The sequence below is a fragment of the Nomia melanderi genome, chromosome 12, assembly GCF_051020985.1.
Source record: "Nomia melanderi isolate GNS246 chromosome 12, iyNomMela1, whole genome shotgun sequence".
Classification (NCBI taxonomy): domain Eukaryota; kingdom Metazoa; phylum Arthropoda; class Insecta; order Hymenoptera; family Halictidae; genus Nomia; species Nomia melanderi.
The window spans coordinates 15,381,037-15,394,390 of NC_135010.1; the positions used below are offsets into that span (position 1 = coordinate 15,381,037).

The following is a 13,354-nucleotide window of genomic DNA, read 5'->3' on the forward strand; positions in this document are numbered from 1 at the left end:
TTGTTTTTATCGGATCCGTCGATGATTCACGGTATTCATCGAGCCACGGAACTTCTGTATCGTTCGCGGTGGAGCCGTCGTTCGGAGTAGCTAAAAGGGTTCTTTCTTAATCAGGCCATCGAGTTATCGTTGAATGTACTAAGCTAAAATAATTATATGGAAGCTTACACCTCGCAGACATACAGCCTCCGCCACTAAATGTATATAAGGGACATTATATGTATAACGAGAGTTAGCGTACATTGATTTTCAACTGATCATTTTAGATGGCAACGGCCGTACCGTTACCGCAAGCCGACCAGAACCGAACAGTCTATACGCCACCTTTTCGATTAGACCTTAAGCTGCTGACTTTCGTCTGCAACGGGAGATATATATATATATTTCATTCTATTATGGATTTCCTTTCTTTACATTTGTTCGTTTGTTCAGATGGTTGTTCGTCGAATCCTTGCGTCGTATAATTATAGCGAACGGAAGACTTCCTATCTCTATGTTTCACTCACAGATGTATCCTGACAATTATACGACCCCCATAATCGAGGAAAGCTTTAAAAGGTTCAAATGTGTAGTAAATTTGTAACTGATTGATATTTAAATGTAACACCGTATGTAATACCGAAAAGAATGGACGAGAGGGAGCTTTGAATAGTGCCTGCTTAAAGAAACAAAAAAAAAATACATGAACAACCCGATTTACTGTATCTGTAAATGGTTAGACATGGTACCGTACGTTGTTTCGTACACGCTAAATTCTATAGGACTACCGTAGACAAGTATGGGAAAAAGTGTTGTAATGAAATACGTTCGTTACGTTTAGTGATTACGTATCCTCGTGCACAACGAAACACGCTTATCTCGAGTTTTACTTATAGCGGAATTCCCTACAGATATGTTTCAGTCTAAAAGATCCGTTCAGTGGGACAATTATTTCCGAACCGATTTGCCCTTGCGTTTCTTCGATTTAGTATTTCCTAACTATAGATTCCGACACTAATCGCATTGACATTTCTTGTGTTCTACTACCGTTACATCATGCCACTCTTCCCCATACTATACTATGAGTTCATGTTATTCAATATTCTTAAATGTACATAAAACCTATGTGGTCGTAACTGTATGTACATACTGTTAAACGTTCTATTAATCCTCTGAAATATGAATACAAGGAAAAATTGGTTATTTAGTATAATTCTGACTTAAAGCTTTTCACTTACTCTTATCTCGGATTCCTTCACTTGCAGGGTAGTATCCATTATAGCCCCTCCAATCACCACCTATATTAATTGCACGATTAGTAGATAATAACAGTTTTCATGTGTACTCTTGCTATGCTTGAACTTACCGGATTTTGTTTCGCTGTTAGACAACAACCGGATACAGAGTCGTTGGTGTAAAATTGATGCCTTGTTGTGAGATTTATGGCTATCTCTGCTGCCACGTTTGCATTATTTTCTATGAGTGCCATGTCTGATAAAGGAATGCTGATTATATACATTTCTTTTAATTTTCCATCGCGAATATCGCGTTTGCTTACACTTACTGGCTCGAAGAGATTGACCCTGTGTAATTTTATTTAGTTCTTCTAACAAGAATGGAGTTACATTCTTTCCAGTTATGCCTTCGCGTTTTGCAGCTTCCAGAGCTTTGTTTATAGCTGATTCCATTTCCTTTGTGTCCAATGCATACTTTTCAGGAATGGGAACAGCAAACAATAATCCTGTTCGAAGACCTAATTCTATTTGAGTCTTCAGAACATCTGCTGCTTCTTTCGGTGTAGACACTTTATGCGATACTTTTGTATTTTGAAATGTTTCTCTACAGTAAAATGCCGGAAAGAGATCTGTTTCACCAATCTTTATAACAGGGACTCCTTGTGTTTCCTATAAGGGAATATAACTGGATATAAAACTTTTGCTATAATAAAACCAAGCTGTTTTGTAAGAAGATATACTGACCAGATATTCTAATGTTTTTTCAATATCCAAAATGGATTTAACGCCTGAGCAAACAACAGCCACAGGAGTACGTCCAAGTTCCAATAAGTCTGTACTAATATCAAATGTTGATTCTGCCTCACGGTGAACACCACCGATTCCTCCTGTTGCCATTATGGGAATATTTGATAAATGTGCCAACAACATGGTAGCGCTAACAGTTGTTCCTCCATTGAGTTTTTGTGAGGAAATGAAAGATATGTCTCTGCGCGAACATTTAACAGTATCTATAGAATTTGGTTGAGCTAAAACTTCTAATTGCTCTTGATTCAATCCAACGTGTACCTGCCCTTTCAAAACTGCTATGGTTGCTGGCATAGCACCCTTAAAAAAACATATAAATGTCTAGTTTCAGAAATCTTTGATGTCACTATAAATTTGTTATAAATTAAAATCATTTACTTTTGATCTAACAGCATTCTCAACTTTGATAGCTGTTTTTAAATTATCAGGATAAGGCATCCCATGGGTAATGATAGTAGATTCTAGGGCAACAATTGGTTGACCATTTCTTTTGGCCGCTTCTACGTCGTGCCCGTATACGAATTTGCCATATCTGTTACTTAATCGACGATTAATCGACGAATCAAACCTTCTTAATTTTCCAAGAAATCCTTGAAAATTTGTCCACTGCATTTTCGTAACTGCAAAACATTCGAATATAGCCAGATCGTTTATTTCCGAAACTGAAATGTTACAACAATGGGCATTGAATGGTAATAACATGATAATATGATCTATATCCATAAATCATTGGAGTTTAATAATTTTATGAAAAAAATTTGCAACAAATGACACAAAGATTTTACTAACCCTTTGTAAATGTTTCAATTATGACGACATATAAACTGTTACTATAACTTATTTCATTCAGTGTAATATCTTGATAAGTCTCGATTACGGTTTATCGATTTGATATAATCGAGATTTTTTTTTTTAAAATTGATTCTCGATCATTTAATGATTATATATTGTTCCTATTATCCATATTATATACATATAAAAGTTACATAAACTCGAGAAATCTTCACTTCTTCACGACTTTTACGATTCATTTTATTACAATGCAATATTACTGTCTTATATCAATTATTCTACATAATATTCGTAACTTTCCATACAGCTAAATATTTTTTAATCGCAGCTCCATTAAATTCTATTCGGATTTAGCTAAATCTACTTTCCAGACCTGTTGAGTAACTACGAAATATCTAACAGTTTCAGGGTCTTTAACATTACGAGGAATCATCCATGTATCGACATGCATGTTGAACTTTGATCCAGATAATCAAGTACGTACATAGTAAAAAGTTTGTGTAAAGTGAACATTAACGGCTCACACGTGTATCATACATCGCTGTTGTGATATATAATTAGACAAGATTAAATACAATTTTCCATTCATTCCTCTTAACACTTCAGTCATAAGGATGACTATCAATATTCAAATTCATGTAGGTTCCGTGATTATTTTCTTTTGTTTGTTTTTTTTTTACTGTTATTTATCTTTCAAACTAGTTTGACGAACGAATCATCAAGAAAGTTCAAGGTAAGTACAGCCCATTGTTTGAAAGACGACCGGTACAAGGAATGCGGGTCTGAGTGGTCAAAATCTAATATGTTTGTAGCTCTGCTGTGTGATTGGTCGAAGAAGTTGCATATCTAATTCCGTCATGTCACGCGACACACACAGCGAAAGACCCCTCTTTCCCCTGTACCTTCCCGCGAGGCGTCTTTTAAATAGCGCACGATAGGTAAGTACTTAGTTAATGATATCTACGTCGAATAGATCACTAACGATTATATCTTTCAATAAAACGATAAATATAAAATGTAAAAATAAAACTCACTCTTCGAAAATGTGATGGAATTTTAATTTGTACCGAAAAAAATGTTTTGCCGCCAAGTGCCCCAACAGACGAGTGGTACGTTCCTGTAAATTCTACAGGGCTGTCCAGCAGGTGGCCCGCGCGGCCCACGTATGGCGCCATGGGCCATATCCGTGAGCAACCGGGCCTCTCGTATGACACTTTTGTGTGTAGTAATGGCTGGTTGACCACACGCGGTCAAGCGCGCGCAAAAACGGATCCCACTAACACCAGTCCATTTCTCCCACCCCGTAGACAGGCTACTCGCGGGTTCGTGTCCCCACCATTGACCATGGTCACACCGACACTCATTTTGCCCGCGAGAAGGTTTACTGGACAGCCCTGCACTGTAAGTAGTACATATAGCGTGCCGCATATGATTTCTCCAGTCTTATCATCGCAAGTTTGGGAGACTATGAGGATAAAAGCTTTTCGTTCATAAGAAGTGTCTATCGGAATTTTACATTGTCATCTCAGGGAATTAATTAAGACAGAAATATGAAATCAAAGAAATCTAGTTCTGTTGGAGTACTCTATTTGAAAACTTATAATCTCACGCTAGTTTTTGGGTAAGTGTAAATTATAAACAAAAACACTCATTTAATGTTATAATTGAGAGAAATGTGTGTATGTGTGTGTGTGTGTGTGTGTGTTACATGTGACATTTACGAAATAAAATACATTTATAGGTGGTCATACATACTTCTCAAGTTTTTGCAAAATGATTTTTCTTCGCCCGTTGAAGACAATTTATGGCAGAACCTCAAGTGGCCTGTTATAATCTTTCAACATGCAGCTTTCTTGGAGGTAAGAAGTCACTTGTACTTTGACTTCAGAGTGAAATAAATAAAATTCACCTTTTCCTTTCTTTTTATAGATACTACATGCGGTAGTAGGATTAGTTACATCAAATCCCGCACTTACAATCTTCCAAGTTTTGAGTAGAATTATGTTAGTGGATGGTGTATTACTGGCTACTCCGAGCAGTTATGCTGCATCATCCATTGGTGTGCCATTTGCATTATTAGCATGGTCAATAACAGAAATAATCAGATACTTGTATTACTTCATGAATCTCAATGAATATGTACCATATTTGCTTACATGGTTAAGGTATGGTATTAAAAAGATTGTATTAAAATTGTGCAGTTATCTAGAGATTATTGAAATTTCAAATGTAATATCTTAATTTACAGGTATACATTATTTATTGTATTATATCCGATTGGTGTATCAGGGGAATTATTATGTACATATGCAGCAACACAATATGCATATTCTCATCCAGAAGCTTGGAGTTATTTGCTTCCCAACTCTTGGAATTTTGCATTTAGTTATTTATATTTGCTCATCATTGTTATGTTAACATATATTCCCAGTAAGTTTCCAGAATCCTATATTTATCATTATAATACCAATACAATAGTGCAGTTATCTGATTACTGTTCTTTTTTTACAGTTTTCCCACAATTATATCTCCATATGTTTTCACAAAGACGTAAAATTTTGGGGAAAGATTCACTCAAAAAAGCTCACTAATATAAGTGAATTTCTTCTTCGCATTAATGATATGTATATATCTTATGTTAATAATAAATATTCAAGTTTATACAACTCAAGTTTCATTTATTCTTTTCGTTCTTGAATCAAACTGTTTACTTATAATTTACTCAAACATCATTTTTAAATTTCCGAAAATAAAACACGTGTCCCCCCCACTCCACGAACTTGTAACCTATCATTAAATAGCTTCTGATGAAGAAATAAAGCTCCAGATATCATCAAACAAGTAATCAAACTAAAGATTTTACAATCTGTTTCTTTGCTTTAAATTTATTAAAACGGAAGAAAGTAATTTAATGTATTTATGCGCATTTAAAATATCGTAAGTGTTACAAAGATCAAGGTACATAGGGTATATTTACTATTTGCATAGAACGTTGACTTGATTCATAATTTATCGAGCGTGGTAAGTTAGTTGTCAGATAAATAGTTTTCTTTGTACGTTTAAAAACGTCATTAGTCAATTCTTATTGTAGTACTTCGTTCATAATTATCACACAAGGTATCGTTGAAACTGTTCAAAGAAATAATTGCAGGTTGAGAACATGTCCGAGCGCAACGATGATACAGAAAATGGTAATGTGTTTGACCCGTCGTTAACTATAATGATAGAATTAGATTTTTTTATTGACGTTATCTGCACCATAGTACTTCTATTATAATTTGAAATGATAATGCCTTTTCTCTTTTATTTCATAAATTTTCGTGTAAAACTCATCGACAAGGTATTTACGATCATACTTTCGTGACACAGAATATCAGTTTCTCGTCAAATATTAAATTATATACATCGTTACTTATATTACTTCTGATATCTTTTAAAGATGTTGCAGTTTCGATTTGCGTCATATATATTTATTCACGTTAATGCACGAAAATGATTCTTGTAGAGGTTATCTGTCATCCATGAAAGTACGCAGTTTTATTAATTGAATAAAATAATTAGATGAATTTGTGATATCGGGATGCTATTCGAGGATATTCACGTTTTAATTTTCTGAGCAGTAAAATTTACGAATAAAGAAGAATTTTCAGGTAATTATCGAGTCACGTGTATGAATTCAGTGGAGTATGTTATAAAATTTCGACGTCTGTTTACAGCAGCCAATGTTTTCGAAAACCGCATTTCCTTTAGGCAGGCATTTGCGAACTTTCTTTATTCAACAATTCTGGCAAAAGCATTTGAACACGTACTTTTATTTAAGTCAGTAAAGTATCCCCTTCATTTAAATTATTTATTTATATCTTCTTTCTTATTTCATTTTTTGAGCTGATGCAGACTGAACATTTTTGATGATTATACTAGTGACAATTAAAAACATTAATGAGTCATCTCATTACAAACATTTTTAAAATAATATAATAATAATATTGCTAAACATTATTTTTTAAATTGAACTTAGAGAAGAAATCAGATGAGGAGGCGACAAACAATTCTTCAGAGCAAGAAGAGGTAGAAGACACCGATATGGAAAAGATTCGCAAATACTTGGGGCACATGTTAAGGATTTTCGACTCGTCAGATTATGATGGACAGTCGCAACAGAAAGTTCTTCGTGACCTTAGTTTAGATGGAATAGTAGAATATATGAAGGAAAATGAAAACCTTAAAATTATTACAATGGCTGGTGCTGGTATTTCCACATGTAAGTGTCACTTATTTTGTGCTACAATCATATAAGGATATTTAACTAACTATAGAATTCTTTGAACATTTACAGCTGCAGGAATTCCAGATTTTCGATCACCATCCAGTGGACTTTATCATAATTTAGAAAAATACAACTTGCCTCATCCTCAAGCTATTTTTGAATTAGATTTCTTTACGCAGAACCCAGAGCCCTTCTTTATGCTTGCAAGAGAATTGTTACCTGAAGGCTTCAAACCTACACCCTGTCACTATTTTATAAGACTTCTGTGGGAAAAAGGATTACTCTTAAGGCACTATACACAAAATATTGATACATTAGAAAGAATTGCTGGTTTGCCTTCTGAGAAACTGGTTGAAGCACACGGAACATTTCATACTGGACGGTGTCTTAAGTGTAGAGCACCGTATACTCTTCCATGGATGAAAAGTAATTATTTTAAATCTTGTGTCTTTGTATTAATCGTAATTGTAAACGTTTCTTGACACTGAAAATTTACTTTCAGAGAAAATTGTTGAAGGTATTATACCGAAATGCGATGAATGCAAAGAAGGTGTAGTAAAGCCTGATATAGTGTTCTTTGGAGAAGTGCTACCTGAACGTTTTCATCATCTAACTGACCAGGATTTTACAAAGGCAGATTTATTGATAATTATGGGTTCAAGTTTGGTTGTTCAACCATTTGCATCCTTGGTGGACAGGTACACCATTACATAACAAGAAGCGATTAAGCATTAATTTAAGAACCTCGATTTACATTTCCATTTTTTACGGTTCAAGAGTGCGACCTAACTGTCCACGTTTACTTATCAATAAAGAAAAAGTCGGCACGCAGGATCGTCTGTCGCGACTTCTAGGACTGCGTCAGGGTTTAATGTTTGACACAAAAGGTTCTCACGGTGGACGTGATGTTGCCTGGTTAGGCGACTGCGATACCGGTAGCGAATTGTTAGCAGAAAAAATGGGTTGGGGAGTACGTTTCCCTTTGAAAATTACTTTTTCATTTTATTCGAAAATCAACGAAAACCCTTTCATTAAAATCTACCTCTTTTCAGGACGAATTGAGAGACCTTATAAAGAGAGAACATGAAAGGTTGGAAGCTGAAAATGCTAAAACAGAATAACTATGTTACTAGTTAGCAATCTTGTAAGGTAATTCTCCTCATTAATACAATTGATATTTTATTTCGTCGCTATTTTTATAAAGAAGAAGCTATTTAGACAAACAGTGTTTGTTTTAAAGTAATTGTAAAAATGTCGTTTAGGTAATTAAAAAATTTATCGTAATAATGGCAAATAGATATGCTTTTGCTTATATCTGCTTTACCGAGTTTCCTAGAAAATGAAAGTGGTAATGAAATTATTAGTGATAAAAATGTAATTTCTAATATGTGTCTTAATGTCCAATATCTTTCTCGAATGTGATTATGACAGTTGACTCACGTGTACAAATAAAATAGAATATAATGAACTTCCGAAGAGTATATTTCGTATGTTTCACGTTTAAATCATTTCACAGCGAAAGGTTTACTAATAACGTCCTGAGCTTCCTGCTGATGCACTTGCCCTTCACCGACAGCTGGAGCAGGCATAGATCTACGCCCGCAGTACTGTAACTGCGGATTACAATTTTCACTTTACACAGGGTCAGTGAAATTCTTATTCAACAAAATACTTCCGTTACTTACGCGTCTACCACATAAATTTTCGAAACGAGGTTTCACGAAGCTCCAGAACCCCATATTTCGCGGTTCTTCTTGACTCCAAATGAACGCTAAAAAGACATTTTTACTGATATCTTTCCATTTAATAGGGACACAGTTCCCATACACTTACTCTTAGCATTGACATATCCATTAATCTCTTCCAATAATTCATGAACTGGGAAAGGACACAAGCTTTCCAGCCTAACGATGGCAACATTCTTCTGTCCTGTGGAATCTCTATAATTATCCAGAGCATAAAAGTGTTTTCCACTAACCAGGATTACTTTATTCACGTCTGCTTTCGCCACTTTCTCGTCCCCTGCGGGAGGTTGTGCTATATTATTAGAACGAAACGGTTATACAACAATTTTGTTTCAGTACCGCATACCTATAACGTTGACGAACTTGGTTTGCGGTCCCATGTCCCGTAACAACGATGTCGCAGCTTTATGCCGTAGCAGTGTTTTCGGAGTCACTATAATTAAAGGTTTTCGGAAATCTCTGACCATCTAGAATAGAAAACGCGTACATGCACGATAAGCTACTCAGAAGGCAAGAATGATACTCATACTTGTCTCCTCAGTAAATGGAAGTATTGTGCTGGGGTTGTGGGGTTTGCGACGTGCACATTCACGTCGTCTCCATCCGGTTTGTCCTCTTTGCTGTCCGTCAGCTGTAGGAACCTTTCTATTCTAGACGAGCTGTGTTCAGGACCAGCGCCGTCGTAGCCGTGAGGCAGCAGGAGAATCAGACCGCTGTTTAACATCCATTTTGTTTCGCCGCTGGTCACGAAGGTATCGATGATGATCTGAGCCCCATTGAAGAAATCTCCGAACTGTGCCTCCCAAATGGTCAGAGTTGTCGGTAGCGCGATACTCATTCCATATTCGTAACCGAGCACCGCTTCCTCCGACAGAATGCTGTTAGCCAACTCCAACTTTCCCGTCTGACCCTCGGTCATCGAGTTCAAAGGTATTCGTATGTCTAGAAATATAACCAATGAACCGAACAATTCTATCGATTTGGGAGATCAATTCATTTACTCACTCCCCGTCGACTGATCGACAAGCATAGCGTGCCTGTGAGAAAATGTCCCTCGACCCACGTCTTGCCCACTGATTCTGACATTATAGCCCTGATACAATAGGCTACCGATAGCCAATGCTTCACCGGTTGCCCAGTCCAAAGAGTCGTCGTTGGTCACTTTCTTCAACCTCGATTCAACGTGACTCTTCGCTAATTGCGGGTGAATGGCCTGCACGGTGAATCGTACTCTGAATTAAGCCGGTAGAACAGTATACATTTGTGTTGCATCGCAGGGTCAACATAGAGCGCATCCTCACCAGATCATCGTCATCGACATGGACGCTCTTTCCACCGATGAATTTCAGTAGGTTTAGGTCAACCCCCGTATCCCAGTGAGTCAAAGTGGCATCGGCCTGTCGCATTCCCGTCCACAAGCTCGTAAAGTAAGTAGGTTGCGGAACGTAACAGTCCACTTGTTTCAGAGACTGATTCAACCAGGCAGTATGACTGTCGGCGGTGCTCTTAGCTTTCTCCACGGTGAAAACGTTCGATTCCACCAGTCTACTTACGTAACGATCCGGTATTGATCTACGGAAGAGCCAAAGTAGCTTTAGCTATTTTCCTTTCTCGGTGAAAGAAACGGCGAAAGAAACACCTACGGGCGATTCTGTATAATTTGATAAAGAAGGGGGTTCGTAAACGATGGATCGTCTAATTCGTTGTGACCCCATCTTCTAAAACAATTCAGATCAACGAATACATCTTTCCTGAACCTCCTTTGGTACTGGAAGGCGAGTCTAGTAGCTCTAACGACCATCTAGAGTATTTGGACAATTTAATAACTCACTGATTCATAAAGGCAACTCATCAACATAAGTCGTACACACTTCAGGGTCATCTCCGTTCACGTGAATTACCGGAGCGGCGATCATCTTCGCCAGGTCCGTGCAGTACCTCGACGACCTTCCCCTGGAGGCTGGCGTGGTGAAACCCAGCTGATTGTTAACGACCAGGTGAACCGTCCCGCCAATTTCGAAGTGCGGAGCACCGGACAGAGCCAGACACTCTTGGCTCACACCTTGCCCGGCGAAGCTGGCGTCCCCGTGTACCTGGCATAACACGTAGGATTACGTTCCAATTATTCTCCCGTCATCGATTTCCGAACGTAATCGCATTACGATCCAACGTTTACTTGAACATTCAACACTTTGTCGCTCCACCAAGCGTCTCTTCCTTCACCGTACGCTCCTTCTTTGACAGCCTGCATTATCCCCCGCGTTTTCCCCATGGAGACGGGATTCACGGCCTCCAGGTGGGACGGATTCCGCAGCATCGTCACGTGAACGTTCTTACCATCGATAGCGAGGTCGGTGGAGGACACCAAGTGACTGATCACGTCGCCCGTCGCTTTCACTCCGTCCGGGAACTCGGAGAACCCGCGGAGCTTCCGGAACAGCTTCTCCGGCGGGAAGTTCAGCATACCGGTAAGGAGGTTCAATCTACCACGGTGTGGCATACAGAGAACGATGTACGTCAACCCCTCTGAAAAATCGTCGGATGTCAAACGCCCGCTCGATACTCGGAAACCCTGTCGCGTCTTCGATTACCATCTGCGGACAGTTTGAAGAACTCGTGGAAGAAGGCCATCATAGCCTCGGCGCCTTCGCCCCCGTATCTTTTCAAGCTGACGAACTTGACGGCCAGGAAATTGTCGAAAGCCTGGCTCTTCAGCATCTCCCTCGCGACGGCCAGCCGCGTTTCGTCCGTCAACGGATCGGCCGTGCATTTCTCTGCTGCTTCCGCGAACCATTCTCTCTCTTCCTCGGACTGTGCGCACGGTAATTCGTATGATCAGTTCGTTGACGAAAGACACGACGAAACAGTAACGTTTCGATACCTCTAAGTAGCCGAATTCGAAAGCGACAGTCCCGCTGTACGTGCTTCTCAAGAACGCCAAGGCTTCCTCCACCGTTCCTTCCTTCCGATTCGTCGACAGGATTCCATCGAAGGAAACTCTGTCCGTCAGACGTAACCCGAATCTCTCCGGATTCAGTTCCGACAGTGGACTCGGCTTTTCCAGAGATATAGGATTTACGTCAGCCTGCTTGTGACCGAATTCCCTGTACGCGGCGACTAATCTGTAGAAATTGCTGTTCTTCGCTCGCGCCTCCAGGTACTGCTTAGGGACTGCGCATAGGAGAGGAACAGATGGTTTTCTTCGCGACAGAAATATCATTTACTGTAGCTACGAGCTGTTCAGAAGGCGTATATTATTTGTTATCGCGATGTCGCATCAGCGGGCCGCATCTTCCTCCTCGGTAGCGAAAATACTTTTCGCTCTATCGACCGATAACGGCAGTCGTATCTAGATTATACGGATTAAGATGGGCTTATGTTACGAAAACACGTGAATTCGACGTTCAGAAGAAAGCATCGCGTTGAGAAGTCGCTAGGAAAAAGTAAAGGGAAAGTGCTCGACAATTATGGAAACCACTCGAGTCGAGTACTTTTCCATTGCATTTATTTGACAGATTCGCGCGCGTCTCGCAATTCGATTTTAAGCGACGATCCGCGCGTGGACGCTTTATCGTGTTTATTTCGCAGGTGATTAACAGTTCGCGGTTCGAATCGGTGCATGCGCGCGACGCCGCCGCGTGCGAGAATAACCAGGAATCGCGGACGGAGCAGTTGCGCGTGACGGATCAGTGGGTGCAAGTGTTTCCGTTGGATTCCAAGTTTTATATCGTTTTCGCGTGTCGGAAGTGCCGAGACCGTTGGGATACCAAGATGACTCCTCTCGGCGGAGGCGCGCGCGCCTCGTGCTGAAGCTTCTGGCGAGGTAAGAACGAATTATCACAGAAAATCCGGAGTTTCTCGGCTCCGTTTGAAAACGTTTACATAAGAGACGCGATGGTTGCCGTGCGAGCATCGCGCGGGAAACGATTAGCTCCGTCAAACGTAGCTGGTCGCGCGCGAATGCGTGTCGCGTCCGATATACGCGTTGCAAGTATGGTTCACGAGAAAGTACTCGGAACGTACGAGTCAACGGGTCTTTGTGCTTATTATTTCGTTTATAGTTATTCGATTTCATTTTTCTCGCGTTAATCCGAATAATATTGCGCGGAGATACCTTCGAATTGCCGCGTCGCCTTCGGCCTGTACCCGTAGACGCCCTGTTCGCTACGATAAGTGCGGGCGGAAACGGTCGGTCGGTAAATGGAACATCCTGTATTAGGAAGACCGCTTATCCGCCGAAAATGCAGAGCGTATCGTGGAATCGCGTGCATTCCGCTCGCAGAAAGTACGGATCGACTGAGCGCGCGTGTCTCGGCGCCGCGGCTCCTCGTCTCCCATCCCCTCTACTCGCAGATCTTATTTATCCGTCGTTATCTGTTTACTCGAGATTGCTTGGCCAATAGAAAGCATCGCGGGCCAACGTTGCACGAGCACCAGATCATTAACAGGGATTCTCTTTGCACCGCTCGTCGAAGGCTCGGCTGACGAACGTTCAGGAAGGGAGAAATATCTGGATATATTTTATTCGC

General features: G+C 39.8%; 4 protein-coding genes across 17 annotated transcripts in view; 2 read left to right on the top strand and 2 right to left on the bottom strand.

The window, feature by feature from the left end:
- Positions 1-4,058, bottom strand: part of LOC116433651 (uncharacterized) — a 35,505-nt gene extending 31,447 nt beyond the window's left edge. Inside the window, exons 1-7 of one of the 4 annotated variants that reach the window (XM_031991968.2) lie at positions 3,848-4,058; positions 3,298-3,773; positions 2,400-2,641; positions 1,959-2,321; positions 1,544-1,883; positions 1,346-1,470; positions 1,218-1,277 (exon numbers count right to left, since the gene is read on the bottom strand). In XM_031991968.2, the coding sequence (XP_031847828.2) occupies positions 1,218-1,277; positions 1,346-1,470; positions 1,544-1,883; positions 1,959-2,321; positions 2,400-2,633 (1,122 nt within the window). In that variant the 5' untranslated portion in view covers positions 2,634-2,641; positions 3,298-3,773; positions 3,848-4,058. The other 3 variants (XM_031991967.2, XM_031991965.2, XM_031991964.2) reach the window with 3 other exon arrangements.
- Positions 4,059-4,128: 70 nt separating this feature from the next.
- On the top strand, positions 4,129-5,479 carry Hacd1 (3-hydroxyacyl-CoA dehydratase 1). The gene is made up of 5 exons (XM_031992000.2): positions 4,129-4,434; positions 4,555-4,672; positions 4,743-4,978; positions 5,062-5,243; positions 5,325-5,479. The coding sequence occupies exons 1-5, from the start codon at positions 4,364-4,366 to the stop codon at positions 5,402-5,404; spliced, it is 687 nt and encodes a 228-aa protein (XP_031847860.1). The 5' UTR covers positions 4,129-4,363; the 3' UTR covers positions 5,405-5,479.
- A 111-nt stretch (positions 5,480-5,590) lies between these two features.
- Positions 5,591-8,394, top strand: Sirt2 (Sirtuin 2). 10 transcript variants are annotated; one of them, XM_031991972.2, is made up of 8 exons: positions 5,844-6,004; positions 6,319-6,463; positions 6,530-6,632; positions 6,832-7,074; positions 7,150-7,506; positions 7,583-7,778; positions 7,858-8,050; positions 8,133-8,394. In XM_031991972.2, the coding sequence occupies exons 3-8, from the start codon at positions 6,536-6,538 to the stop codon at positions 8,199-8,201; spliced, it is 1,155 nt and encodes a 384-aa protein (XP_031847832.1). In that variant the 5' UTR covers positions 5,844-6,004; positions 6,319-6,463; positions 6,530-6,535; the 3' UTR covers positions 8,202-8,394. The 10 variants fall into 10 exon arrangements, with proteins under 10 accessions (XP_031847840.1, XP_031847836.1, XP_031847839.1 ...); XM_031991971.2 differs by lacking the exon at positions 5,844-6,004 and adding an exon at positions 6,005-6,153 and having other exon boundaries at positions 6,253-6,463; XM_031991974.2 differs by lacking the exon at positions 5,844-6,004 and adding an exon at positions 6,005-6,153 and having other exon boundaries at positions 6,253-6,463; positions 6,533-6,632.
- Positions 8,307-13,225, bottom strand: LOC116433649 (putative 2-oxoadipate dehydrogenase complex component E1 homolog). Of its 2 annotated transcripts, XM_031991958.2 has the most exons (13): positions 12,940-13,225; positions 11,707-11,996; positions 11,417-11,636; positions 11,002-11,351; positions 10,697-10,918; positions 10,469-10,626; positions 10,127-10,397; positions 9,831-10,038; positions 9,355-9,767; positions 9,172-9,292; positions 8,914-9,102; positions 8,766-8,851; positions 8,307-8,693 (listed from the first exon to the last, which is right to left on the bottom strand). In XM_031991958.2, the coding sequence occupies exons 1-13, from the start codon at positions 13,094-13,096 to the stop codon at positions 8,586-8,588; spliced, it is 2,793 nt and encodes a 930-aa protein (XP_031847818.2). In that variant the 5' UTR covers positions 13,097-13,225; the 3' UTR covers positions 8,307-8,585. The 2 variants fall into 2 exon arrangements, 1 of the variants encoding a protein (XP_031847818.2); XR_012999794.1 differs by lacking the exons at positions 8,307-8,693; positions 8,766-8,851 and having other exon boundaries at positions 9,051-9,102; positions 9,172-9,258.
- Positions 13,226-13,354: the final 129 nt, after the last annotated feature.

Coding starts and splice junctions, on each gene's coding strand:
- LOC116433649 (XM_031991958.2), bottom strand. CDS start 13,096: ATGCACGCGATTCCACGATACGCTCTGCATTTTCGGCGGATAAGCGGT. Junction 10,919..11,001: donor ACAAAGTGTTGAATGTTCAA/GTAAACGTTGGA, acceptor GTGTTATGCCAG/GTACACGGGGACGCCAGCTT. Junction 10,627..10,696: donor TGAACGGAGATGACCCTGAA/GTGTGTACGACT, acceptor CAAATACTCTAG/ATGGTCGTTAGAGCTACTAG.
- Hacd1 (XM_031992000.2), top strand. CDS start 4,364: ATGAAATCAAAGAAATCTAGTTCTGTTGGAGTACTCTATTTGAAAACT. Junction 4,979..5,061: donor TATTTGCTTACATGGTTAAG/GTATGGTATTAA, acceptor CTTAATTTACAG/GTATACATTATTTATTGTAT. Junction 5,244..5,324: donor TATGTTAACATATATTCCCA/GTAAGTTTCCAG, acceptor CTTTTTTTACAG/TTTTCCCACAATTATATCTC.
- Sirt2 (XM_031991972.2), top strand. CDS start 6,536: ATGTTTTCGAAAACCGCATTTCCTTTAGGCAGGCATTTGCGAACTTTC. Junction 6,633..6,831: donor GAACACGTACTTTTATTTAA/GTCAGTAAAGTA, acceptor AATTGAACTTAG/AGAAGAAATCAGATGAGGAG. Junction 7,075..7,149: donor TGGTGCTGGTATTTCCACAT/GTAAGTGTCACT, acceptor GAACATTTACAG/CTGCAGGAATTCCAGATTTT.